Raw genomic sequence first — 26,025 nt, forward strand, 5'->3', positions numbered from 1 at the left:
TTGGACTGACACTGTTATAGATGACGCTATTAAAGCCTCATTATTATATCAATCGAAGGGAAAATCTTTGAATGTCCAGAGACGACACAGATGTGCAGAAACGACGTGATGTGAAACACTGAACCATATTCACATTTGTTAGGTTGAAAATCTGCAGACAGGATAACCTTGACGAGACCACTAACAGTCTGAGATAATCTCAAGGTTGTGTAGAGGCTTGGTTCGATCGGCTTTGTAAAGCACTCACTCTCCCACACCAAAGTCCATAGAGAAAATGGACGACTTTACAACACAGCACACAGGAGATGCTACCACTGCTCCCTCCATAAATTAAGATTAAAGGTGCATTATGTAATAAATGATAAAATCCTCCTAATGTGTCACAGAGACTCAGGAATAATGTTCATATAACAAACTCAACTCACCAACAACAACAGTACAGACAAAATATTTGCATTAAAAAAATATTTTGCAGACTGCAAATCATGTTTATGTTTTGAAATCATGTTTTGGCGTCATGTGGCGCCACCTACTGCCGTCTACCAATCATTGCAGTCAGTAGAGTCTCAGCCGCCGAGCAACCATGGGTTGCCAGTTACGTCAGAAAACGTTTTTGGCCACATTCTTACATATGGCGCCTTTAAATGTGTTATTTTGTGGTTTCTGTGTTTGAACGCCTTCATTCAGATTCATCTCAGTGACACAAACTAACCACCAGAGGCAGCAGTGGACCAGCAGCTCCTCTGTTTAAAGATTAAAGGCACCATATGTAAGAATGTGGCCAAAAACAGTTGCTACATTCAAAGTCAAAATACAGAGGTCTTTTAGGGTTCGTGTTCTGACCTAACTCGCAACCCGTGGTCGTGCTTGGCGGTTGAGACTCTACTGACTGCAATGATTGGTAGATGGCGGCAGGTGGCGCCACATGAAGCCAAAACATGATTTCAAAACATAAACATGATTTGCAGTCTGCAAAATATTTGTTTTAATGCAAATATTTTGTCTGTACTGTTGTTGTTGGTGAGTTCAGTTTGTTATATGAACATTATTCCTGAGTCTCTGTGACATATTAGGAGGATTTTATCATTTATTACATAATGCACCTTTAAAATCACCGTTTTCTCTATGGACTTTGGTGCAGGATTCTCAAACGTGAGTTTCCAGTCAAACGTAAAGCTGTCTTATGGTGAGATGGAGAAGATCTAGTGGATCACAGACTTCAGAAGGTCGACGTGATCTCAGGTGTCAGTGCCTCATAAACCACACACACACACACACACACACACACGCAGAGCTGGAGCTTCTCCACTGTGTCACAGCCTCGACAGATGGACGGACGGCTGTGTGTCAGCAAACAAATCTGACATAAATGAACAAACAAACAGTGGCAGACAGGAATGAAAGTGTTTGGGACAACACTGGTGGTGAAATACGCTTCCTGAAGTAGAACACGGACAGAGTGTTTAGGAAAACATCAACGCGACACCGGCAAACTGAAGCACTGATTCATCTCCATTTTTAGCTCTTAGACTTTTTCTTAGACCTTTTTTTTTCTATTTATTTATATAAAAATATTTATATTTTCCAAGAACATATTTGGAAAAAAACAAAAACGCTGCTGATTCTTATATAATCTGTTAGTCTGGAGAGATTCAGACGTGTTGATGCTGTTACTCTCTGTCAGCTTTAGCTCATTTTCTGGGCACGTTTTCAAAAAACACAACTCATTGCTAACGTTTGCTAATTCCACTTTGAAAGTCACCTGATTTTAAACCCTAAATATCCAACATGTGTGCTAATTATGAGGGAGGCCAGTTCAGGGCTTTAAGAGTTCATATCTACCGACTTATGCAAGATCAGGTTTAAAATGGGCTTTGAGATGTTGCTTTAGATACAGTAGATCAGTGGTGAATGTGAGGAGTTTTTTAGACTGATCTCAGACCTGATTATACCAGGTCTGAACGTGACACAGAAGTTTTTAAAGCGGACCTAGACCGGAAGTTCAGATTGAGGCTGTTTTTTAGTGTATCAGCGTCATTACCTTGTTTATGAAGCCCTGAAGGTTCCAAACAAACAGTTCAGCCACTGCTGAGAACGCTGTGTTTTATTGTAATCTCGAGCTCAGCGAGATCTCTGAAAAAACCCGGTCCAGTTACGTAAACATCGGTTCTCCTGAACAGCAGATCCTCCTGCTCCGGGCACTAGTCCGGGCACATCCGGTTGCGTACATTGAACCTCAGAAGAAGAATAACGTCCGTTGTGGAGGTGTTTCACGAGCGACAGTGTCTTCTGACTCTGGGTCTGACTCCGGGTCAAAGGTCGTCAAAGGGACTGTGGCGGGGAGTCGTGAAGAAGCTATTTTTAAACACTGTTAAAACAATGTTTTGATAATGAGGAGCAGTGCATCCCCCGTTCCAGAGGGGGGAGCTGTGCTTCTGAGAGCTGGTGTGCTGAACATACTGACCAATCACAAGACTCTGTCTTCTGGGTGAGAGAGTCGAGTCTGAAATCTCGCGGCTGGCGAACAGCGTCAGAAAAGAGGATTTCAATCGGCTCGTTTACAGCAACTAGGAGGTTTTTGAGCATAAAAACAAGTTAATGTATGTAAGTAGACCTCCATAACTAACATATATGTGCAACAGGACCACTCTATGTGAGCTTTAAACCAAAAATCAAACCTCAGTAAAGCACTGCGTGACGCGACGAGCGCTAATGACGTGTCAGCCCTCGACCCCCCACAGGCCTTCAGCCTAATGAGTTCTGCACCCAAACATCAGAACCGGTAGGCAATGAGTCGAGCAGGAGAACTCGAGCCACAGTCAACAGAAACCAATGAAAACGAGGCGGCTGCAGCAAACTGTGGGTAAACACAGCGCTCCCAACATCCCCAGTCACAACCAGCTGCCAGCGCTCAAGACTCAGCCCTGAAATGGCATTAAACTCAATCAAAAGGACTGTGTGTGTGTGTGTGTGTGTGTGTGTGTGTTAGACAGCTCTGTATATTCAAATTGTGGACATTGTTCTAGAAAACATGTCTGTGGATGGTGGCAGACAGTTATTTCAGAGTGTGTTCACACCACCGTGAATGGCTGTCTGTGCAGACATGTTTCCGGGGAGTTTGGCAGCCCCTCAGGCTCAAAGAGCCCTGTATATGAAACTAGGCCAAGCCTCAGATTCAAGACAATAGCCCAAAAACAATCCAATCAATCTCATGTTGCTTGGCCCACATTTAAAAAAAGGCCTTGCTTCTGTGACTGGACCGAGCAGAAGAGAGAGAAGAACAGAGTGTGAAGATCAATCTGTTAAATCATAGAGTTAATCATTCTGCACTGACCAGTGAACTCATCTGTGCATTTAACTGAATCTTAAAATGTTGGCACTGCTGGTGCTGGAGACCTGGTCGGAAACAAGGTCATCTCTGCATGGGTTTTCTCCAGGTTTCTCCAGGTCTCCAACAACATGCAGATTTGGGAATTAGGCAAACTGGACACTCTAAAGTGACCACAGAGATTGGACGGTTGTTTTTTTTTTTTGTCTCTGTGTGGCCCTGTGATGGACACCTGTCCAGGGTGTGACCCCGCCTTCCACCCTATGTCAGCTGGAATAATTAGGGTCCGAGCCACGAATGTCAGGGGCCAGAACGGAACCCATTGTCAATCCTTCAGATTATTATTATATCCGTGGCTTTGCGGCCATTTTTGAGGGCGTCAATGTGCATAAAAGCTCCTGAAACTCGGCATGGAGGTCAGGTCAGGTGAAAATGCGATATTGGCATAGGTCCTGGACCCGTGCGTTGCTCGAGGGCTCTATAGTGCCCCCTAAGGTGAAAACATAGGAAAAATTGGTTTCACCGAATTTCACGAAACTTGGTGGTAAGATGTTATCGTCTAAGACGAACAAAAAAGTCGACCGTAACCATGGCCTCACCTCAACAGGAAGCCGGCCTTTTTGAATTTTTGCGTCCATTTTTTTGATTTGTAGCCTACGTAAGTGAGTTATCTTCAGAGAAACACCGTAAAACACGTATGACATGAGTGCATCTGTTCATGCTCGTCTCAGGACAGACAATGTTAGTATTTTACAGTCAACCACTTTTATCGTGTTCCCGCCTAGTGCAGCTTTAGACTTCACATACTTTTGTAGTGTGTGACTCCACTGATGAATAAAATGACTTTGGAACGTCTCCATGCCGATGCCCGGAGCCTCCTGGTGAATCAGACCTCCAGGATATGTGGACAATATACGGTGATATCGTTCACTCAGACCAGGACTAAACTTCACCATCTGAGCTCTTCGGCTCAGCGAGCTGCAGTTCAACAGCGTCTGTGAGCTTCAGATTTGTCTGATCTCGCTGGGGAAAATGTCACCGAGGTGAAAAACTGAACGGCTTCAGGTGCTTCTTAAGTCGAGTGTGAGCCAGGTAGCTGTTAGCTGTTAGCTGTTAGCTGTTTGTCAGATCTCTCTGAGGACAAATGAGCGACTGGCACAGATGGTGTGCTGGGCAAACTCAACTTATGGCCGATGCTCTGAGGGATGGAAATGAGGGGGAAAACAAACCTGCACGACCGATGATTTCTCATTAAGGAAGCACTGATGTGGGTCTGAGATGGAGTCATGGTGAGGGCTGCTGTGAAAAGTCATGGTGGATGAGATTTGGATAAGGATGGTGACAGATTTGGCATCTTATTCAGCCAACAACACAAACTGTAAACTGAGTTTATTATACGTATATTTGCCAGTGTATTTGTGTATTACTTTTAAATATTCCCTCGATTTTGCCACCATCTGCTACTACCTTTAACTGTGTCTGCTGCCTTCAGTTCAGTATACAGTGTGTATCCATCCATACATGACGTAATACCCAGGTTTATTAGATCAATGTCGCACAGTAATAATATGAAATGGTCTTATTCAATTGCTGGAATTGCACATTCCGTCAGTGCCATGAAAACTACGTTCATTTTTGACCGATCCACGTCTGATCTACAGTTTCTCCTTCTCCTGACCGTAGTTTCAACCACGGTCAGTGTTCCATCCACGCACTTCTAATCGTGGCAGGATGATTTGGTCGGCGTGAGCGTTAAATCGCTGCAGCTCTCCATAACGCTGAAGCTGGAGGGAGGCGATTGTCATCTTCTGTCCCCTTCATCTCGTTAACACCATTGTCAGTAATGGATAACGGCCCGCGCCGCTCTCCCCCACTAATGGACACCAATATCAGTATGCAGGTGTGGAGGATTGATGACACGGCCTAATCACCCCATCTAATTGATGCCCTTCCATGCAGCACATTTATTTTCCTGATCGGGTCACAGGTTGATCCTGGGGATATTGCTCCTCTGGCCAAGCGGCCTAACGACTATCTCACCTCACTGAGTGATAAGAAGCCGTGGCTGAGCTAATGGCACGGCGAGAGCCTCTTAATCTCCCACCTAATGACACCCTCAAGTTGGATAGAAAATCAATTAGGCCGAGCGTGTTAACATGTGAGAGTGCATGTGGGACTGTGAAGTGATATTAAGACAGTTTTCCTTGACGTGATGATCCGCACACACTTAGCGTGAGATGATTCCAGAATACTGATTACGGCTGAGAGCAAGACGAACTGAAAACATCTCTACTGCTGTGTTTCCATCATGGTACGGTTCGGTTTCGGTTTGGAATGCTAAAGCACTGGTTCAGGCTTGTATTTCCACTGAGAACAGTGCCTTTAGTTGTGGTCTGTGCCCAGTGGACAACAAAGGAGGACGTCCAGCAGCTCTTCTTCTATCTGCCCGGTTGCCCTTACTTCTATGGAATATTTGCACTTATTGCAAGCGATTGCCGGTCTTGCTCAACCCTGACTGTACCGTACCATTTCACTCCGAGGGAAGAGTGGGGCTGGTTATTTTGGTTCTATTCCTAATGGAAACGCAAAAAAACCTGCACCATACTGGACCAAACTGAACCATTCTTCTTGGCTGAAACACAAGATTTGTTCCTCAGTTTAGTCGTGTCTTAAAGCTCACATAGAGTGGTCCTGTTGCACATATATGTTAGTTATGGAGGTCTACTTACATACATTAACTTGTTTTTATGCTCAAAAACCTCCTAGTTGCTGTAAACGAGCCGATAGAAATCTCTCTTTTCTGACGCTGTTTCCCAGCCGCGAGATTTGAGACTCAAGTCTCTCAACCCGGAAGTGACACCCGCTCTCAGAAGCGCAGCGCCCCCCTCTGGAACGGTGGATGCACTGCTCCTCATTATCAAAACATTGTTTTAACCGTGTTTAAAAATAGCTTCTTCACGACTCCCCGCCGCAGTCCCTTTGACGACCTTTGACCCGGAGTCAGACCCAGAGTCAGAAGTCGCTCGTGAAACACCTCCACAACGGACGTTATTCTTCTTCTGCGGTTCAATGCACGCAAACCGGATGTGCCCGGACTAGTGCCCGGAGCAGGAGGATCTGCTGTTCAGGAGAACCACTGTTTACGTAACCGGACTGGGTTTTTTCAGAGATCTCGCTGAGCCCGAGATTACAATAAAACACAGTGTTCTCAACAGTGGCTGAACTGTTTGTTTAGAACCTTCAGGGCTTCATAAACAAGGTAATGACGCTGATACACTAAAAAACAGCCTCAATCTGAACTTCCGGTCTAGGTCCGCTTTAAAAACTTCTGTGTCACGTTCAGACCTGGTATAATCAGGTCTGAGATCAGTCTAAAAAACTCCTCACATTCACCACTGATCTACTGTATCTAAAGCAACATCTCAAAGCCCATTTTAAACCTGATCTTGCATAAGTCGGTAGATATGAACTCTTAAAGCCCTGAACTGGCCTCCCTCATAATTAGCACACATGTTGGATATTTAGGGTTTAAAATCAGGTGACTTTCAAAGTGGAATTAGCAAACGTTAGCAATGAGTTGTGTTTTTTGAAAACGTGCCCAGAAAATGAGCTAAAGCTGACAGAGAGTAACAGCATCAACACGTCTGAATCTCTCCAGACTAACAGATTATATAAGAATCAGCAGCGTTTTTGTTTTTTTCCAAATATGTTCTTGGAAAATATAAATATTTTTATATAAATAAAATAGAAGAAAAAGGTCTAAGAAAAAGTCTAAGAGCTAAAAATGGAGATGAATCAGTGCTGATGCTTCAGTTTGCTGGTGTCGCGTTGATGTTTTCCTAAACACTCTGTCCGTGTTCTACTTCAGGAAGCGTATTTCACCGCTGTTTACGTAACCGGACCGGGTTTTTTCAGAGATCTCGCTGAGCCCGAGATTACAATAAAACACAGCGTTCTCAGCAGTGGCTGAACTGTTTGTTTAGAACCTTCAGGGCTTCGTAATCAAGGTAATGACGCAGATACACACTAAAAAACAGCGCTAAGTGGAACTTCCGTTCTAGGTCTGCTTTAAGAGAAAACACGATAGCGACAGTTGTGTTTGGCTGAAAATGATGGAAAAAAGCATTCAGAGAAAGTTTCAGCAGTGGACTCTGCTGCTCACGGAGTCTTGTATCGTTCTCATCGCATGAAAGATTCACGTTTGCTTTCGGCGTCAGCACAACTTAACTGTAATGGAACCTGAGACAGTTGATGGAAACAGAGGCCGACGCAGCGTTGAGCAGCATCAGGCAGGACGGCGTGACTCAGACGCTCCGTGTCCATCTGGCACCGCTGTCACGACATCACTCCAGAGACGGAGCTATGACCGAGAGGCAAACTTTCTACTGTCTGCTCATGTCTGCTGCTGAAAACATTACGGGTGAAGAACTGAGGCGTTTTTTTGGGTAAAACACGCGTCATTAAAAGAGCGTGACCCGAGGCTACTGCTCTGCCGCGAAAGGTAGAAAGCAGGTCAGCCGTTAAATAGACAGCTTTGGCTTGAGGCTCAGCTCCGTCTGCTACGATGACATGGCATTATCACTGATGCTGCACCAGTCACTGCATTTCACCCTCACTCAAGTGTTCATTAAAGTACCATCATAAAATTAAGACAAGGGAAAAGGCGTCAACCAAGAAACCACAAGAACCACTGACCAATCAAAATAAATGACTCGACTGAGTCAACGCTGAAAATCCTGACTTTGAGACAGACACAGATCTGTGCTGTATCTGAATTTAACATCGCATGAAACACACTGTCAAACACAAGGGAACATGGCCGCAAACAGACAAACAACAACAAGACAGTCTGGCCAGAGAGGAGAATATATTCTGAGATTAAATGATAATCCCGGTGTAACTAACTAACACCACACAGGTGATGATCATAGAAGAACTGGAACAAGACACAAGCATGAATACAAACCGCTCAGCGTGAAGTGATGCAGAAGTTTGAAAGATCTTAAACGTTTGCCTTTCAAAGAAAAATCACACTGAGAGTATGACGTTGGGTTGATGATGGGGTTTCTGTTCTACATTGTTCCACATTTGCAGATGACGCACGTTCTTTAGATTTGTGTCAGTAGAATCAGGTTTGATCGTCCAATAACCGCATTAAAAAAATGCTTGTTTGTTTAACAGTTAAGTTAAGATTGCTGATCCATGGTGATGAGGTCTTTGTCACAGTGTTTTGAGTCAGGGGTTGCATTACGTAACGTAATGCCAAATTACCCCTCGCGGCTAATGTAAGCTAACCGTAAGCAAACGATTGATTACTTTGCCTTCTTTGCTAGATATCAAAGCTACAGTCAGGTGGGAGATACGAGGTAGTGGAATAAACACAGTCTTCTGCTTTGAAAAGAGAAGTCAGATGGAAGCCACGGTTAACCAACAGGGGGCAGCTCGGCTACCTTTGAGTGGAAGTCAATGGAAAAATGAGCCTTTTCCTTGCTCTGCCTCGTCTGTGAAATGGACTCACAAGACTGAAGCGTATGTTGCTATCTTTTGAGTAATTGGTAGCCTCGCTGCCTCCCAATGTAGGAGCCAATGTGGGCTTTAGTTTGGGGTTGGTTTGGGTGGTTGGTACAGGGTTACTTGTTACATTGTGATTTGTAAATAGTTAACGTCAACTGTTGGCCTTAAGCCTTTTGTTGAATATGTGTAGCTTTGTAGCCCTTTGTTGCTACTCTTGTCCTTTGGCTAAATGGCACCATGGGCACTGTGATGTATTTGCTGGCTGTGATATAAAGAGGCATTGAGATATATGTACTGAGAATATCTGGTAGGTCAGGGCTTCATGTGTACGTTTTAGCTGTACTAAGTTAGGTGTAATAAGGTTTTTTGACCGTCAGGTCACTACGTGATATTGGATTACGTCGTCTTACTGTTTGAACCTATCGGTCGTCATTCACAACCCGGAACTTCAAAGGAATATTTCTATGCATCAGTGATCCTCGACAGGCTTGGATGCATGTGAACAGGAATATAACTTGGATGTGCGGCAAGTGGAAAATAAATGTGCAAACCCTTCATATGACTTTCTCTTGCCTTCGTGATTGATGAATTAAAACAGTGCTTACGAGTCGAGCCCATTAGAACATTACCTTCTGGCTTTGGAATTAAGTGTACTTTGGCCACTACACCACTTGTTCCAATTTTAATGGTCTTAACACTTAGTTTCAGGTCTTCATAAATAGAGCATGATGTTGATTTTATAAATTGTGTTCCTATTTAGAGCAGGCGAGGTCTGTGGAAAACCAGTAACAACGACGATCATGGCACTGATCTAATTGCAATGGCTTCAAAAATCGGTGTTATACTTGTAAACAGAGACCTTCTCTTCTCAAGCTGCCCAACCTGGATCAGTGGTAGAAGATGGATGTATGTATGTATGTATGGATGATTCATTTCAGCTAGAATCCCATGAGCCAACGTGTTTTTTTGAGCGGCAGCTTTACTCACGCCTCTGTTTTGTTGGACTGTCGCCGGCAGGGTACGGTGTTGCTGACACATGTGCCGGTGGAAGGATCCACCGACTCCACGATGACAAAGGGCCGCTCCTCCAGCGTGGCCACGGTCAGGTGCCTGTAATCCGACACCGGCTCCAGGTACGAGCCGAATCGCGGCCACACGGGGTACCTCATCTGCAGGATGCCCATCTCGTAGGTGCCCACCTGAAAGAGTCCGGGGGAGGAGGGAGTGAATCTACGTGAGCCATAGGGGTAAAATCTCTGCAACAGGCTCCAGATGGTGTTTGTGATGTTAAAAAAGACAAGATTATTTTGTCGGGGTTACATAGATTTACAACCCTGGATACATGAAAACCTTCTCAACAGATACAGACGTAGATCCTGGAAAAAACAGGAAAAAAAAAGCAATTTTCTCTTATTTCACTAAGGAAACAAAGGCAGAGCCATATCTTTTATAACCACACTTCTCTGTTTGTGTCACACTTGTGTGATTTGTGCGTCTGAACGCGCCGCGTTATAGTTTGGAGACCGTTTTAGGGAAATTGATTTTTTGGTCACCGGGGAGGTAGAGAGTGCAATTATACATCTAATGCAACGAAAGCAATTCCACCCTCTGCGATATCACTGACTTTAATTGGATGTTGTCGGGGGGAAAATGAGCATTCAAGCATGATGAATAATCAAGATCTGGAATGAAACGTTTCAAGCTCACTTATCTGAAGACGCCACGACCTGTTTAGCAGCACGTTCCCCCAAAAATGACCCTTTTTTCCCCCAAACGTGAGCTGTGAAACGTGGGAGCGAGGACAGGTCGGCGAGGACAGGTCAGCGACGACAGGTCACAGGTCAGCGAGGACCGATCAGCGAGGACAGGTCGGCGAGGACAGGTCGGCGAGGACAGGTTAGCGAGGACAGGTCACAGGTCAGCGAGGACAGGTCAGCGAAGCGAGGACAGGTCAGCGAAGCGAGGACAGGTCACAGGTCAGCGAGGACAGGTCGGCGGGGACAGGTCACAGGTCAGCGAGGACAGATCAGCGAGGACAGGTTAGCGAGGACAGGTCACAGATCAGCGAGGACCGATCAGCGAGGACAGGTCGGCGAGGACAGGTCGGCGAGGACAGGTTAGCGAGGACAGGTCAGCGAGGACAGGTCAGTGAGGACAGGTCAGCGAGGACAGGTCACAGGTCAGCGAGGACAGGTCAGCGAAGCGAGGACAGGTCAGCGAAGCGAGGACAGGTATGCGAGGACAGGTCACAGGTCAGCGAGGACAGATCAGCGAGGACAGGTTAGCGAGGACAGGTCACAGATCAGCGAGGACCGATCAGCGAGGACAGGTCGGCGAGGACAGGTCGGCGAGGACAGGTTAGCGAGGACAGGTCACAGGTCAGCGAGGACAGGTCAGCGAGGACAGGTTAGCGAGGACAGGTCACAGATCAGCGAGGACCGATCAGCGAGGACAGGTCGGCGAGGACAGGTCGGCGAGGACAGGTTAGCGAGGACAGGTCACAGGTCAGCGAGGACAGGTCAGCGAAGCGAGGACAGGTCAGCGAAGCGAGGACAGGTCACAGGTCAGCGAGGACAGGTCGGCGGGGACAGGTCACAGGTCAGCGAGGACAGATCAGCGAGGACAGGTTAGCGAGGACAGGTCACAGATCAGCGAGGACCGATCAGCGAGGACAGGTCGGCGAGGACAGGTCGGCGAGGACAGGTTAGCGAGGACAGGTCAGCGAGGACAGGTCAGCGAGGACAGGTCAGCGAGGACAGGTCACAGGTCAGCGAGGACAGGTCAGCGAAGCGAGGACAGGTCAGCGAAGCGAGGACAGGTATGCGAGGACAGGTCACAGGTCAGCGAGGACAGGTCAGCGAGGACAGGTCAGCGAGGACAGGTCAGCAAAGCGAGGACAGATCAGCGAGGACAGATCAGCGAGGACAGGTCACAGATCAGCGAGGACCGATCAGCGAGGACAGGTCGGCGAGGACAGGTCGGCGAGGACAGGTCAGCGAGGACAGGTCAGCGAGGACAGGTCAGCAAAGCGAGGACAGATCGGCGAGGACAGGTCAGCGAGGACCGATCGGGCCAATTAAAACAAAGCAGTGACACATTCCACTGATTGTTCACAAAGTGCTGAATCAGTGTCATTAAATGCAGCCGTAATTCAGCAAATGAATTTCATGCAGATTTCGCGCGTTGATCCTCTTTATGTCAGCGCAGCGTAATCAGATCTGTTTGACCTTGTCGTGACTTCTCATCTGTGACTACATTTGTGTGGTTGTGCGTTCGCTGATTAGACAAAATGTTCTTTATTAGCAAAAGGCTTCTCACGGGCTGTGATTAGTGTGATGATGATCACTTTATTACACGGACTTTATTCTTTGATAGGACTTTGCCAACTAATAAGTCCTGAAATGACGTTACTGGTGCAGTTATGCACCAAAAGAAACATTTAGCAGTTGTTATTCCCAAAGTGACGGTTGAAAAAATGACTCATCATTACTGTTATTATTAATGTGTAAAAAGCTGCAGAACTGTTCTACCCTAGAAACTCTAAAAAGTAAGATAAAAAGATAAAGTCTTTCTACTAAATGTTTAAAGTGAGAACCTGTTGATATTATGTCCGTTTTGAGGGTTTTTGGGTAAAACTCACGGTCATTAGCTTTTGATCAGTTGGACTGTGTTTGATTGCCAAATTTGTGGAATGAATTACTGCTGAGCAGTCGCTCGTGTCGGAGCGGTGGTTCCATATCGGATCCTTTGGGCCTCAGTTGAGGCTCGTTGGTTCTGGCACGGAAAGCCTTCGCGTGAGTTTTTTTTTTTTTTTTTTACGGTTTCACGGTTTACTTTGGGCACCGGCCTTCAGCGGCACCATCGTGGATGGAGACGTACTGGTTCTGGTTCGGGTGCACCGTAAAAAGAAAAAGTTGAGAAAACTCAACATTTCAAGGCAACTTACTGTTCAATCAATTTTTGAGTTCACAGCCCAACAAAAGATCTGGAGTTTTTGAAAAAGGTCCATCAACTAAAATTCTGTTTTCAAACAGTCAACAGTTAATTTTGAATTTTGAGTTGGCACAACTGTAACTTAACAAAATAATACAGGTTGATGGAACTTTTTAAAAGCTCAAGATCTTTTGTTGGGCTGTGAACTCAAAGATTGATTACAGTAAGTAAATTTTGACTTTTCTCAACTTTTTCTTTTTTACAGGGTGCCTGTAGCGAGCTGCTGGAAGACTTGGGGTGAATTCCAATTCCTTGCTTAACCCTAAATCTTATCCCTCAATCTCAAAAATGCTCTCCCTCTAGTGCAAGTTCTGTCCCGATTCTCAGAAAAATTGAGTTGAGGGTCAAGTTTAAGGGCTGTATCGCCCTCAATATTGAGATGTTCCAAGACCACCCTTGGGAGCAAGGGCTACCCAGAATGCATTGCGTGTTTTCACATAAGAAAGATGGCGTCGAAAGCAGCGAAGCGAGTGCGATACAAATGAAGTATTTTCTTTGTTAATAGAGATATAAAAATGATGAAAACCATTGTATTATCTTAGTTTAGGCCCATATTATGGATTACTGACGTCATTTATTTTTGTTTTACGATCTTTTGTCAATAGTCGTCCGGTGTGGTTTACTTTTCAATAAGTCGTGGTGTGTGGTAACTGTCAGCTGAATATTTGTATGAGTATCATCTTATAACTAACTGACAACCTAATAACTTGACTGACAAACGGATCAGAATAAATAATCCTGACGTAAATGTGTTCTTCTTCTTCTTCTTCTTTTTTGGAGTTGACTGACTGGACGCAGCTTTTCGCGTTATTCTGCCCCCTACAGTCTGAAGACGTATCTGCATTTAAGGGGTGTCCCATTTCTAAGTGACAAAATAACCCTCAACACTTGGTTTTGAGGGACAGTTAAGATTAAGTGTTAAGATACGGAATTGGAATTGGCCCTTACTTACAGTCAAGATCCGCATTTGGAAACCTGGTTCCAAACCCTCGTAACCCAAGGGCCCGCTCAGTTTGGTGGTGCCGACCGCACTCGCCAGTCACAGAGTTAGTGGTAACGGTCACACGTGAGTTTTTATAGATACAGATTAGTGTCAAACCCATGACGTGGGATTGATTAACTGTGTGGAATGAATGAATTGTGGAGTTTGTATGAAAGTATGGCTTCGTTTTACTCTCAGCACATTGAAGTGAGTGACGTCACCGACACTGAAAAGTTAAGTACGGCTTTCGGAAGGCACAACTCTGTAGTTACCTGTAAGAAAAAGTGAAATGAATGAAAATCATTTCTTTCCCAGGACGGACAAACTCTTATTTTCAGGCAAACGAGATTGAAATTTCAGGCTTGGTGTCGACCGCAGACGCAGAGAGCTTTTCAGTGCCGTACATCACGGTGCCAGATGACCTTTTCCTTCCTCCTCCTCGCTCTACCGTCACGCTCTCCCTCCATCATCCCGAGTTACCTTGACTTGTAAAAAAAACGGCGAGGAAGTGGGCGAAAAACGACTCTCGAGGAGAAGCAAACTGCAGCAGCTGTGTGTGAGAAGAGGATCGAGTGATTTAACTCTTAACAAATAAAAAGTGGAATGTGAGTTACGGCTTTTCTCCAGCGTCAAGACTGAGGCTGCTGTAACGCGGAGGCGATGCGTGAATGTCGCAGGACATGGACGTCTGCCGCTGCGTTCAATAACAGGGCTGCGGAAAAGAGGCTTTTTCGGAAAAAAAGAAGAAGCTCGGATTGATTTTCAGCTCAGAGAGGAAAAGACGCCCGGGGGCAACAGAAAGTTACAGAAAAACTCAGGTTTTTATAAAGGTCGGGAAGCTGAGCGCAAAAGTTTTTAGTTAAAGAAATACTCACACATTTACTTTGAGTCATGGTCAAAACGTCTTCTCTTAAACAACTGTTTGTTTACCTCTTTACCGCCACAGCGTCTCATTTTCTCCGGGTCTCGATAACATATTGGAAATTAATAGGTCGTCGCGCCGCGGAAACATCAGCGTGACATAATTAGCTTTGGAATGACTGCGGGCTGTTTACTCCCAGTGTGATGTTTAACTAAAACACCTTCCATTCAGTGACGGTGTTGCTATCACGTATCTCGCTCCCTGTGCTTTAAATTAATGTTTCAATCTCCAGACGAGTCAATGAGGCGTCGCAGCGCGGCAAAGTACCCTGACGGAAGTGTGTGTGTGTGTGTGTGTGTGTGTGAGCGGTCGCTTTACTCTTTTAATGTTTCAGAAGAGATGGAGGCCAGGGCCCTGTGTGTGTGTGTGTGTGTGTGTGTGTGTGTGAAAGTCTGATATTTAAATAATCCGTCTTTTTTAAAAGGTCCAACATGAAGCAGCCAATCACAGCCAATCTCTTACCAACGCTGTCCGTGTGGATAACTCTCCTCCCTCACATATTTCTTTCTTTCCAAACCAATGCTGCTTCAAACCACAGCTGCTGCCATAACCCTTGAGCTCAACCCTTAATCTTAACTGTCCCTCAAAACCCAGTGTTGAGGCTTATTTTGTCACTTAGAAATGGGACACCCCTTAAATGCAGATACGTCTTCAGACTGTAGGGGGCAGAATAACGCCAAAGCTGCGTCCAGTCTGTCAACTCCAAAAAAGAAGAAGAAGAAGAACACATTTACGTCAGGATTATTTATTCTGATCCGTTTGTCAGTCAAGTTATTAGGTTGTCAGTTAGTTATAAGATGATACTCATACAAATATTCATCTGACAGTTACCACACACCACGACTTATTGAAAAGTAAACCACACCGGCCGACTATTGACAAAAGATGGTAAAAATAAAAATAAATGTTACTCAACAATGACGTCAGTAATCCATAATATGGGCCTAAACTAAGATAATACAATGGTTTTCATCATTTTTATATCTCTATTAACAAAGAAAATACTTCATTTGTATCGCACTCGCTTCGCTGCTTTCGACGCCATCTTTCTCATGTGAAAACACGCAATGCATTCTGGGTAGCCCTTGCTCCCAAGGGTGGTCTCGGAAAATCTCAATATTGAGGGCGATACAGCCCTTAAACTTGGCCTCAACTTTAACCCTTAACATCTATTTTTCTGAGAATGGGGACAGAACTTGCACTAGAGGGAGAGCACATTTTTGAGATTGAGGGTTAAGATTGAGGGTTTTGTAATTCACCCTTTGGCTCCACTTTTCTAGATCAGAGTCTGAGGTCGTGATAGAACCTGGTACCTGGCGTTTTTTTTGGTTCCTGCTCTGTGACGTCAATAAGACTCATGAGCGCGACGTCCGACGCAAGAATCGAAGCCAACAAAGTCCAACTGTAGATCAAAGTTTAAAAAGACAAATCCTGAAAACATGCGTAAATGTGTAAAATCTCAGTATTTAACAGAAGAGTCTGGTGTATTTAGCGACAGCTCTGCCGGTGATTCAGTTACACCGGAGAGAACAGCTTTACCCGTCACTAGTTTGTGCGTTTGTGTCACGTATATGAAACGATATCACGGCAGTTTTCATGCAGCCGTGACGCTACGAAGAACCTGCCCACGTTGAGAAGGTGCTACGGAAAATAACCTGACTGATGCCAAAGTGAGACGAGTAGAGCCAACGTAGTGCTGTATAATGGAAAAAGCCCCATTAAGGCCCATTTATACACTCTGTCACTGCACTACATATCTGGTGTTGCTCTTTGAAGTTTTCTGCCATTTTTTAAAAGCCCGTATTACAAACTGTTCTCCGTGGCTTCCCTGATCGATTGGCTCTATACTGCCCCCAAGATCTCCAGTGGTATTGCTCCATACCCCTGCGAGGTGCACAATGACAGACGGAATTACCGCAAGGTACGGACGAACGGCTCGTTTGCGTGGTAATCTGTCGGCTATTTTCTGTCGATTAATCGTTTGGTCCATAAAATGTCCGAAAATGTAAAAAAAAAACCTTGATTTTTTTTCTAAGAACCTTGTTTGTCAAACCTGGAAATGACGATGTTCTCGGACGTTTTGTTATATATTTACATTTAAGAAGCAAAAACAATCAGAAATCTTGTATTAACGATTATCGATTATCAAAATAGTTGACGATTTATTCGTTCATTCATTGGTTTCAGCTCTGGCGTAGAGTGTAAATGAGCTTTCAGAGGCTCAGAAGTGTAAAATGCGACTCAACATCCCAAATCCATCCAATCTGCTTCTAAAGTGTGAAGCGAATGTCTTTGACTGAACGTCTGTTACCTGTGTAAAGTGTGTCGTAGCATCTCGACATAGTCAAGCCAAGAGATCTCAGTGAAGCTCACCTTGTCCCACTGTCTCTCTCTGTCCAGAGTGATGATAATCATGGCCGGATTCACCAGGTATCCGTTACTGTTGAAGGAGAAGTCGTTGTGTTCCCAGGTGACGTTGAGCATGTGCCTGCAGACAAACAAACAAACAAACAAACAAACAAACAAACACAGAGATGATCAGTGACTTTCCCTGAAACCACTTCACTGTCCGACAGGTGAACGTTTCACGTGTTTGCAGCTGTTTTGTCTTTGAGGACGCGTCACAAACCCTGGACACGGTTTATGTACATTTATATAGACGACTTCATGACCTGTCAATCTTTCTGAAAGCTCTTCAGGATGTTGTTGTTGTTGTTGTTGTTGTTGTTGCTCTCATAAAACTTGTTATTAGGTAAAAAGGCATCAGGCAAAGACAGAGATAAGACCAGGGTTAACATCCATGCAGTCGACATCTCTGCAATGATGATCAGTGTTTGTCAAACCTAGAAATGACGATGTTCTCCAATGTCTTTGTTTTTGTCCACAAACCAAAATGGTTCAGTTTTAATGATTTCTTTGTTTATGTGAAGCAAAGAAACAAAGAAAATATTCACATTTAAGAAGCAAAAACAATCAGAAGCTTGTGAAAAAAATAATGAAAATAAAGCTTCAAACCGATTCATCGATTATCAGAATAGTTGTCATTGGGGACGTGAATCTTTGGTTAGCTCACGATTTGATTCAAAATCGATTCTCGATTCAAAAATTGATACAATCCATAGTGTGTTAAGGCAAATTATGGCATCAAAACAATAAGAGTTTGTATAAGATAATGTGATAATGTGATCAAACAAAGACAAACTTAAGACAAAAGTTAACATTTATTCATTCAAAATAAATAAAAACTTACTGTACAACAAAAATAACTTTAGCTCAGGCTAGCTGCCTTTTTCTCCCAGAAGTGACAAAAATAAACTGTACACAAATAACACAAACTGGTGTTTTGTGTGGTTTTTCAAAATAGAAACTTAATAAAAAATAGATTTTTGAGGTTTATGAATCGATTCAGAATTGTTAATGATTAGAATTTAGAATTTGTGTTGTGGCGTTTGTATTTGTGTTGTGGCGTTTGTGTGTGTGTTGTGGCGTTTGTATTTGTGTTGTGGCATTTGTGTTTGTGTTGTGGCGTTTGTGTTTGTGTTGTGGTGTTTGTATTTGTGTTGTGGCGTTTGTATTTGTGTTGTGGCGTTTGTGTGTGTGTTGTGGCGTTTGTGTTTATGTTGTGGCATTTGTGTTTGTGTTGTGGCGTTTGTGTTTGTGTTGTGGCTTTTGTATTTGTATTGTGGCGTTTGTATTTGTGTTGTGGCTTTTGTGTTTGTGTTGTGGCATTTGTGTTTGTGTTGTGGCTTTTGTATTTGTGTTGAGGCGTTTGTGTTTGTGTTGTGGCGTTTGTATTTGTGTTGTGGCTTTTGTATTTGTGTTGTGGCTTTTGTGTTTATGTTGTGGCTTTTGTATTTGTGTTGAGGCGTTTGTGTTTGTGTTGTGGCGTTTGTATTTGTGTTGTGGCTTTTGTGTTTGTGTTGTGGCTTTTGTGTTTGTGTTGTGGCTTTTGTATTTGTGTTGTGGCTTTTTGTATTTGTGTTGTGGCTTTTGTGTTTGTGTTGTGGCTTTTGTATTTGTGTTGTGACTTTTTGTATTTGTGTTGTGGCTTTTGTATTTGTGTTGTGGCTTTTTGTATTTGTGTTGTGGCTTTTGTGTTTGTGTTGTGGCTTTTGTGTTTGTGTTGTGGCTTTTGTGTTTGTGTTGTGGCTTTTGTATTTGTGTTGTGGCTTTTTGTATTTGTGTTGTGGCTTTTGTGTTTGTGTTGTGGCTTTTGTGTTTGTGTTGTGGCTTTTGTGTTTGTGTTGTGGCTTTTGTGTTTGTGTTGTGGCGTTTGTATTTGGCCTGACACCTCTGGGCCACCATAGTTATCCTTGTGTTAGCCGTTAGCGTTGGTGAATGTGAGAGATTGTCTGTATCAAGAAGACTTCAGATCAGCGTTGATATCGTTCTGTAATGAGATGAACGAGAGCTCGTCTTCCTTCCTCTGGACTCGATGCAAACATTATGTTACACGTCTGTTTCTAATATTTGACTGGTTAGCATAGCATAGGCGCGATAGCTTATGGCATCCACTGTCATGAGAGATTTTGTTTTTGTTCAGACATGAATGCTTCACCTGTCAGAGGAACATGTTTTGCCTCCGGGTTCATAAAAAATAATGTTTTCTCGTTGTTCATTTTTCCACTGCGACACAGAGCAAACGTTGATCTGCCTCCTTTGATTCCACATTAAACGGCGGCTCTGCTCTCTCACCTCAGCCGTGGCTCCAGCAGAGGTGTTGAAAAACCCGCTGGGAGAAGAAAAAAAAGCCTTTTTAATCTGGAAAATCTGTGATTATCCCATTAGCAGGTGAGCTGACTTGTTGGCAAAATCATATCCAATCAAGCGAGGACAGATCTGAGCGCCGAGGGGCCGCTGGTGTTTGATCAGGCTGACAAGCGAGAGCAGAGCTTTGTTATGAGCTGTCGACCTTCAGCTGATACTCAAATGCCTGTTGGCTTTTTCAGGTCTTTGTACAGCGTCATCACAGAGTTACATCACAGAGTTACATCACAGAGTTACATCACAGAGTTACATCACAGTCCAATACAAACCATTTTCATTGTTACTTTACTTTTACAAAAGAGGAAAGTTGTGTTTCCGCCTGCAGCTCTGAGGACTAAACCACTTCTGACATCAGAGGGAGGACGGACATGTTTCATCTCACAGGAGGAGGAGGAGCAGGAGGAGGAGGAGGAGGAGGATGATGAGGAAGAGGAGGATGAGGAGGCTGAGTAGAATGACGAGGATGAGGAGGAGGAGGAAGAGGAGGAGGAAAAGGAGGAGGAGGAGAAGGAAAAGGAGGAGGATGAGGAGGAGGAAGAGGAGGAGGAAGAGGAGGATAAGGAGGAGGATAACGAGGAGGAGTAGAGGATGAGGAGTAGGACGAGGAGGACGAGGAGGAGAGGATGAGGACAAGGAAGAGGAAGAGGAAGAGGAAGAGGAAGAGGAAGAAGAGTAAGAGGAGGAGGATGATGAGGTGAATGAGGAGGAGGAGGAGAAGGAGGAAAAGGAGGAGGAGGAGGATGAGGAGAGAGGAAGAGGAAGAGGAAGAGGAAGAGGAGGAGGAAGAGGAGGATAAAGAGGAGAGGAGGAGGAAGAGGAGGATGAGGATGAGGAGGAGGATAAAGAAGAAGAGGAGGATGAGGAGGAGGAGGATGATGAGGAGGAGGAGAATGAGGAGGAGGAGGAGGATGAGGATGAGGAGGAGGAAGAGGAAGAGGAGGAGGAAGAGGAAGAGGAGGATGAGGAGAGGAGGAGGAAGAGGAAGAGGAAGAGGAAGAGGAGGAGGAAGAGGAAGAGGAGAATGAGGAGGAGGATAAAGAGGATAAGGAGGAGGAAGAGGAGGAAGAGGAGGATAAAGAAGAAGAGGAGGAGAAGGAGGATGATGAGGAGGAGGAGAATGAGGAGGAGGAGGAGGATGAGGAGGATGAGGAGGAGAATGAGGAGGAGGAGGATGAGGAGGGGGATGAGGAAGAGGAGGAGGAGAAAAGGAGGAGGAGGAGGAGGAGGAAAATGAGGATGAGGAGGATGAGGAGGAGGAGGAGGAGAAGGAAAAGGAGGAGGAGGAGGATGAGGAGGAGTAGAGGATGAGGAGGAGAGGAAGAGGAGGAGGATGATGAGGAGGAGTCTGATGACGATGGTGTCCTCTCGTTGACCACTGATTAAACTCTCACAGTCTCCTTGAACGACCTTGGCTTATATGAGTCAAAAGCTGACGTCAGAGTCGTTTTTTCTCTCGCTTTGATTAAAATGTTTTACTCACAGCAACAATAAAGAGGATTTGCCTCGTGTCACATGCTGAACGGTGTCAGGCGTCTCCTCAAGTGTGATTTAAAGGAGAAGAAGCCGCCGCCGTCGCTCGGCGTGTGATGTACAGCGCGGACGACAGTCGCCGTAAAACGTCGCTCCACGAGACAGATGAACAGATGGGAAGTCATGAATAAATAAACAACTGTTGACCTGTTTGTTTCCCACCGATGATATGATCCCATGAATTATCACAGTTATTTCTCTGTGTGACCTCGGGAAAAGGAGACGACAAACTGTTATCTGAGGAAACTCAGCACCTGGACTCAGATCAGGAGATTCTCTGGAGATAGAGATCGAAGGCAAACGTCCACAGAGGTGACTGAGGACTTATTTGGAACTCCTCTTGTGTCTGGACATTGTCCCACATCTGACCGAGACAGAGTTTTTGTGACGTCGTAGGACAGGGGTTCTCAAAGTTCTAATACCTGAGGGTCAATTTAGGAACCCAACATTGAACTGAGGGCCGCCAATATAAGCGTTAATATAATGTAATTTGAGCATTAATATAATAACTCTTTATAATTTACTGTGTATTTACCCAGTATTTTGGCCATTGTTCTTACCTTCTAATTACAGGTTAATACCAAGTAACACATTTTTGTTACCATATATTTACTGGGTAAATAGCTAGTAATTGGGGGCTGTAGCTACCTGCTTATTACCAGCTTATAACCCAATAATACAGTAAAATTCACCATATAGAAACCAGGTAAATACCCAGTATTTTTGTTTACACTTATTGGTCTGTATCCAGTAATGTCCAATAAACATTTAACAAGCTTAGTCGCTCCTGGATTAAAACTATCAACTGTAAATTCACTGCGGGGGCCGCCAGAAATGTTTCTGCGGGCCGTCATTGGCCCCCGGGCCGCACTTTGAGAACCAATGCATTAATATAATAACGCTTTATAATTTACTGGGTAACTACCCAGTATTTTGGCCATTGTTCTTACCTTCTAATTACAGGTTAATACCAAGAAACACATTTCTGTTACCATATATTTACTGGGTAAATAGCTAGTAATTGGGGGCTGTAGCTACCTGCTTATTACCAGCTTATAACACAATAATACACTAAAATTCACCATATAGAAACCAGGTAAATACCCAGTATTTTTGTGTACACTTATTGGTCTGTATCCAGTAATGTACAATAAACATTTAACAAGCTTAGTCACTCCTGGATTAAAACTATCAACTGTAAATTCACTGCGGGGGCCGCCAGAAATGTTTCTGCGGGCCGCCATTGGCCCCCGGGCCGCACTTTGAGAACCAATGTCGTGGGAGAACGATTGAGTGTTTTTCTCACCTGATTCTCTGTAAAGGCAGAGATTCTGTGGTTCTCCAGGTTGCAGTAATAGCTGAGTCACATTGAGGTTTATTTTCTTTTTATTGTCTAATACTCAAGAAATCGATTTTTTAAAATAAAGGATTACGTCGAATTTGTGATTACAGACGACAAACGAGTGACCGTAAACAAAGGAGACGCTAAAGGTTTATCTCTCACGTCCACTGTGAGCAACGTTAACACCGAGCGACTGCAAAATCATTTCAACTCAGTCGTCAAGAGGCTCCAGTGGACGTTTAAGTCCATGTGAGTCCAGTGTTTGCCAAGTTTTCCCTTCTGTGCGGATGCATTTCGCTGATAAAGACGTGGAATTATTCCACGAAAACCTTGTTCTGTTCAGTAAAAAACGACAGAGCTCAAACTACAATGACGTACTGAGAGTCAAAATCGCCTGGAAATAAAACACAATTAACTCAGCTGTGACGATGGCTGATAATGATAATGTCATTTCATCTGATGATTATTTCCAAATCACTCAGTCATCCTCTACACAACATTCTGATGCTACACGTTTATTTTGTCCTCACTTGATTGTTGCTGCACTTTCTATTCTCCTTCGTTCCTATTCTGTAATTTTGTTGAAATATTGGAAAGGTTTTTAAAGTGACAGTTGAGTTTGGCCATTTTGAAGGTACGGAAACATCACATCAGTCACTTTATCTCACCAAACTAAAACTAAAGTCTGTGACGTCTTTAACTTCTCACTCCCCACACCAAAGTCCTTTGAGGCACAAAGGATTTAATGATCCACTGTCGTTAGTTCAAATATGTCATTCTCTGACTCTGACTCCTGAAATCCTTCATTTCAGATTTACCTCAGTGACACAAACTTTGCAGTAAGCTTTCCCACTCAGCTAAAAACACCAATTTTCTCAATGGCGTTGTTGGTCAACGAATGTTGGTGGTTTACAAATGTACTTTTCGGGTTTGTCTATTGAAGAAAACCCCCCCCCCCCCCAATATAACCTTAAAGCTCCCATAGAGTGATCCTGTTGCACATATATGTTAGTTATGGAGGTCTACTTACATACATTCACTTGTTTTTATGCTCAAAAACCTCCTTGTTGCTGTAAACAAGCCGATAGAAATCCTCTTTTCTGACGCTGTTCCTGAGCCGCGATATTTCAGACATAAATCTCACACCCAGAAGACAGAGTGTGTTGTGATTGGCCAGCCAGCGTAGAGCCTTCCCAACTGTCTTGTGATTGGCCAGTACCCGGAAGTGACATATTCAGCACACCCGCTCTCAGAAGCGCAGCTCCCCCCTCTGGAACTCATTGCATACAAAACATTGTTTTAACAGTGTTTAAAAACAGCTTCTTCACGACTCCCCGCCGCAGTCCCTTTGACGACCTTTGACCCGGAGTCAGACCCAGAGTCAGAAGTCGCTCGTGAAACACTTCCACAACGGACGTTATTCTTCTTCTGCGGTTCAATGTACGCAACCGGATGTGCCCGGACTAGTGCCCGGAGCAGGAGGATCTGCTGTTCAGGAGAACCACTGTTTACGTAACCGGACCGGGTTTTTTCAGAGATCTCGCTGAGCCCGAGATTACAATAAAACACAGCGTTCTCAGCAGTGACTGAACTGTTTGTTTAGAACCTTCAGGGCTTCATAAACAATGTAATGACGCAGATACACACTAAAAAACAGCGTTGAATGGAACTTCCGATCTAGGTCCGCTTTAAGAAACTTAAGCTGACAGATTTTCCCGAATGATCCTTTTCTACAGGTACAGTGGAAGTAGTAGCATTTATTGAAGGAGGAAACAACATTCAGTAGTGTTTAGTGCTCTCGCATTTGAAGCAAGAAGACCTGGGTTCCCTGGGTTTGAGCCCCGGTTGGAACAAGAGCCTCTTTCTGCAAGGAGTTTCTGTGGTTTTCTCCGGCTTCCTCCCACAGTCCAAAACATGCGATATGATTAGGTGAATTGGTCGCTCTAAATTGACCGTAGGTTGTGTGAATGAATGGTTGTTTGTCTCTATATGTGGCCCTGTGATGGACTGGAGACCTGTCCAGGGTGTACCCCCGCAATGTCAGCTGAGATAGGGCACAGTACCTCCCGCGACGAGGATAAAGTGGTAGATAATGGATGGATGGATGGAAACAACAGTCAGCAGTGGATAAAGACGACCTCACTCACCTGAACAGCGTGTCATTGGCTGGGCGACGGCTTGGCCGGGTTGTGGCAGTCGCTGTGGCCCTCGGGAATGAAGCCCCTCTGTTTACGGAAGCTCTGCACACCTTTCACCACGATGGCCACGCCGTCGCGCACCCGCTTCCTCAAGCTCATCCTCCACCGGTCTGGGATGATGCTGATGAGCCCCACGGGGAAGCTGTCCGGTGGGGGGATGTCAGGGTTTCCAACAGCCAGGCTCGGGATAATCCAGATGTAGCCTGGCCCCAGCAGCGCCGACTCGGACGCCATGTCGAACAGGTAATTGGCTTCATCGTGCGAGCAGTAGACCAACAACACTTGGGTGTCGATCTGCTGCAGCAGCCTTCGCGCTCGGATGTCGTTCATGCCGTCGGCGGACATGTCGAAGGTCAGCACGTCCTGCAGGTCCCACAGGAAGTAGCTGGTGTCAGAGAAGGACTTGATGTAATCCACGTAGGCTTCGTAGCCCGGGTAGAGGCTGGTGATGACCACAAAGCTGTCCCAGTTGTACTCCTCCATCACCTTGAACATGCCGTTGACCTGCTGCTCGATGGAGGAGCCCAGCTGGAGGAAGTTGGAGCCTTCGCCCTGGAGAAAAGGTAGTAAACGACGAGTTAACCCACTGTTTACACGGTTTAATCTTTGTCATGTGCAGTGAGGAGCCTCTTTTACACCTTTATGATCTGTAGCCACATGACGTAGCGAGTTGCCCAGCCTCGAGAGACTATGGTACGACCGTGACAGGAAGTGTAAGTGCTTCTGCTTTATTTTTCTATTCCTGGAGCCGCAGGATCATTCATCACTTAAAGGCACGTGTCGTACATTTGCCGCGCAAACACCGGCCGTCGTCCACATGTGCAAATTCAGAGGGATGGCACCAGCGCTGAGGCCAGTGATGGCTCCATATTTTCATCTTGTCTTTTCTGCACTGACCTTGAGGTGCGATTAGATGTGACTTCTCTGTTAACGCGGTTATTAAAAGAGGCGGAGGAGCGGAAAAATAGTTTTTATCTGCTTGTGCAGAGCCATCCAGTCTATTCTGTAAAAAAAAAAAATAATAAGTCAACTTAAAACTTTTCCAATCACTGATCCCTGAGGTCCCTGAAAGAACCGTGTCGGAAACACTTGATGCAACAGTGATGACATCAGACCATCGGCCTGATTGTATGGAAGTAAATCTGTGCCATCTGAGTTTGGAGTTTTTCCGTATTTTGGTTTAATACGAGAAAAGGAAAAAGGGGGCGCTGTTTCCGTGTTCTCGTTTGTTGATATTGTCAAAAAAACAGATGATACTTTAGTACCCGGACCTTGGATGAATTGAGACAGGGATCGATTGCTTCTCTCTGGTGAAACCGGATATTAACTGACGTTTTTGCAAGTTAATTTTTTGCGACTGAATCTAAAATTCAAAGTCTAATTTTGATGCAAGAAAATTCAGTGTTAGAAATTCAATCGAATTCAAACTCAGACGGCACAGATTTACTT

At 44.7% G+C, this 26,025-nt stretch overlaps 1 protein-coding gene across 1 annotated transcript in view; it reads right to left on the reverse strand.

Moving 5' to 3' along the window:
* Positions 1–26,025, reverse strand: part of grin2ca (glutamate receptor, ionotropic, N-methyl D-aspartate 2Ca) — a gene marked incomplete at both ends in the record, with an annotated part of 61,810 nt that overhangs the window by 15,055 nt on the left and 20,730 nt on the right. The window contains 4 exon segments of the mRNA XM_083896229.1: positions 9,830–10,041; positions 17,113–17,227; positions 24,526–24,542; positions 24,544–25,128. Coding sequence (XP_083752355.1) covers positions 9,830–10,041; positions 17,113–17,227; positions 24,526–24,542; positions 24,544–25,128 — 929 coding nt within the window.

This window comes from Microchirus variegatus, assembly GCF_963457635.1.
Source record: "Microchirus variegatus genome assembly, chromosome: 10".
Taxonomy (NCBI): Eukaryota; Metazoa; Chordata; class Actinopteri; order Pleuronectiformes; family Soleidae; genus Microchirus; species Microchirus variegatus.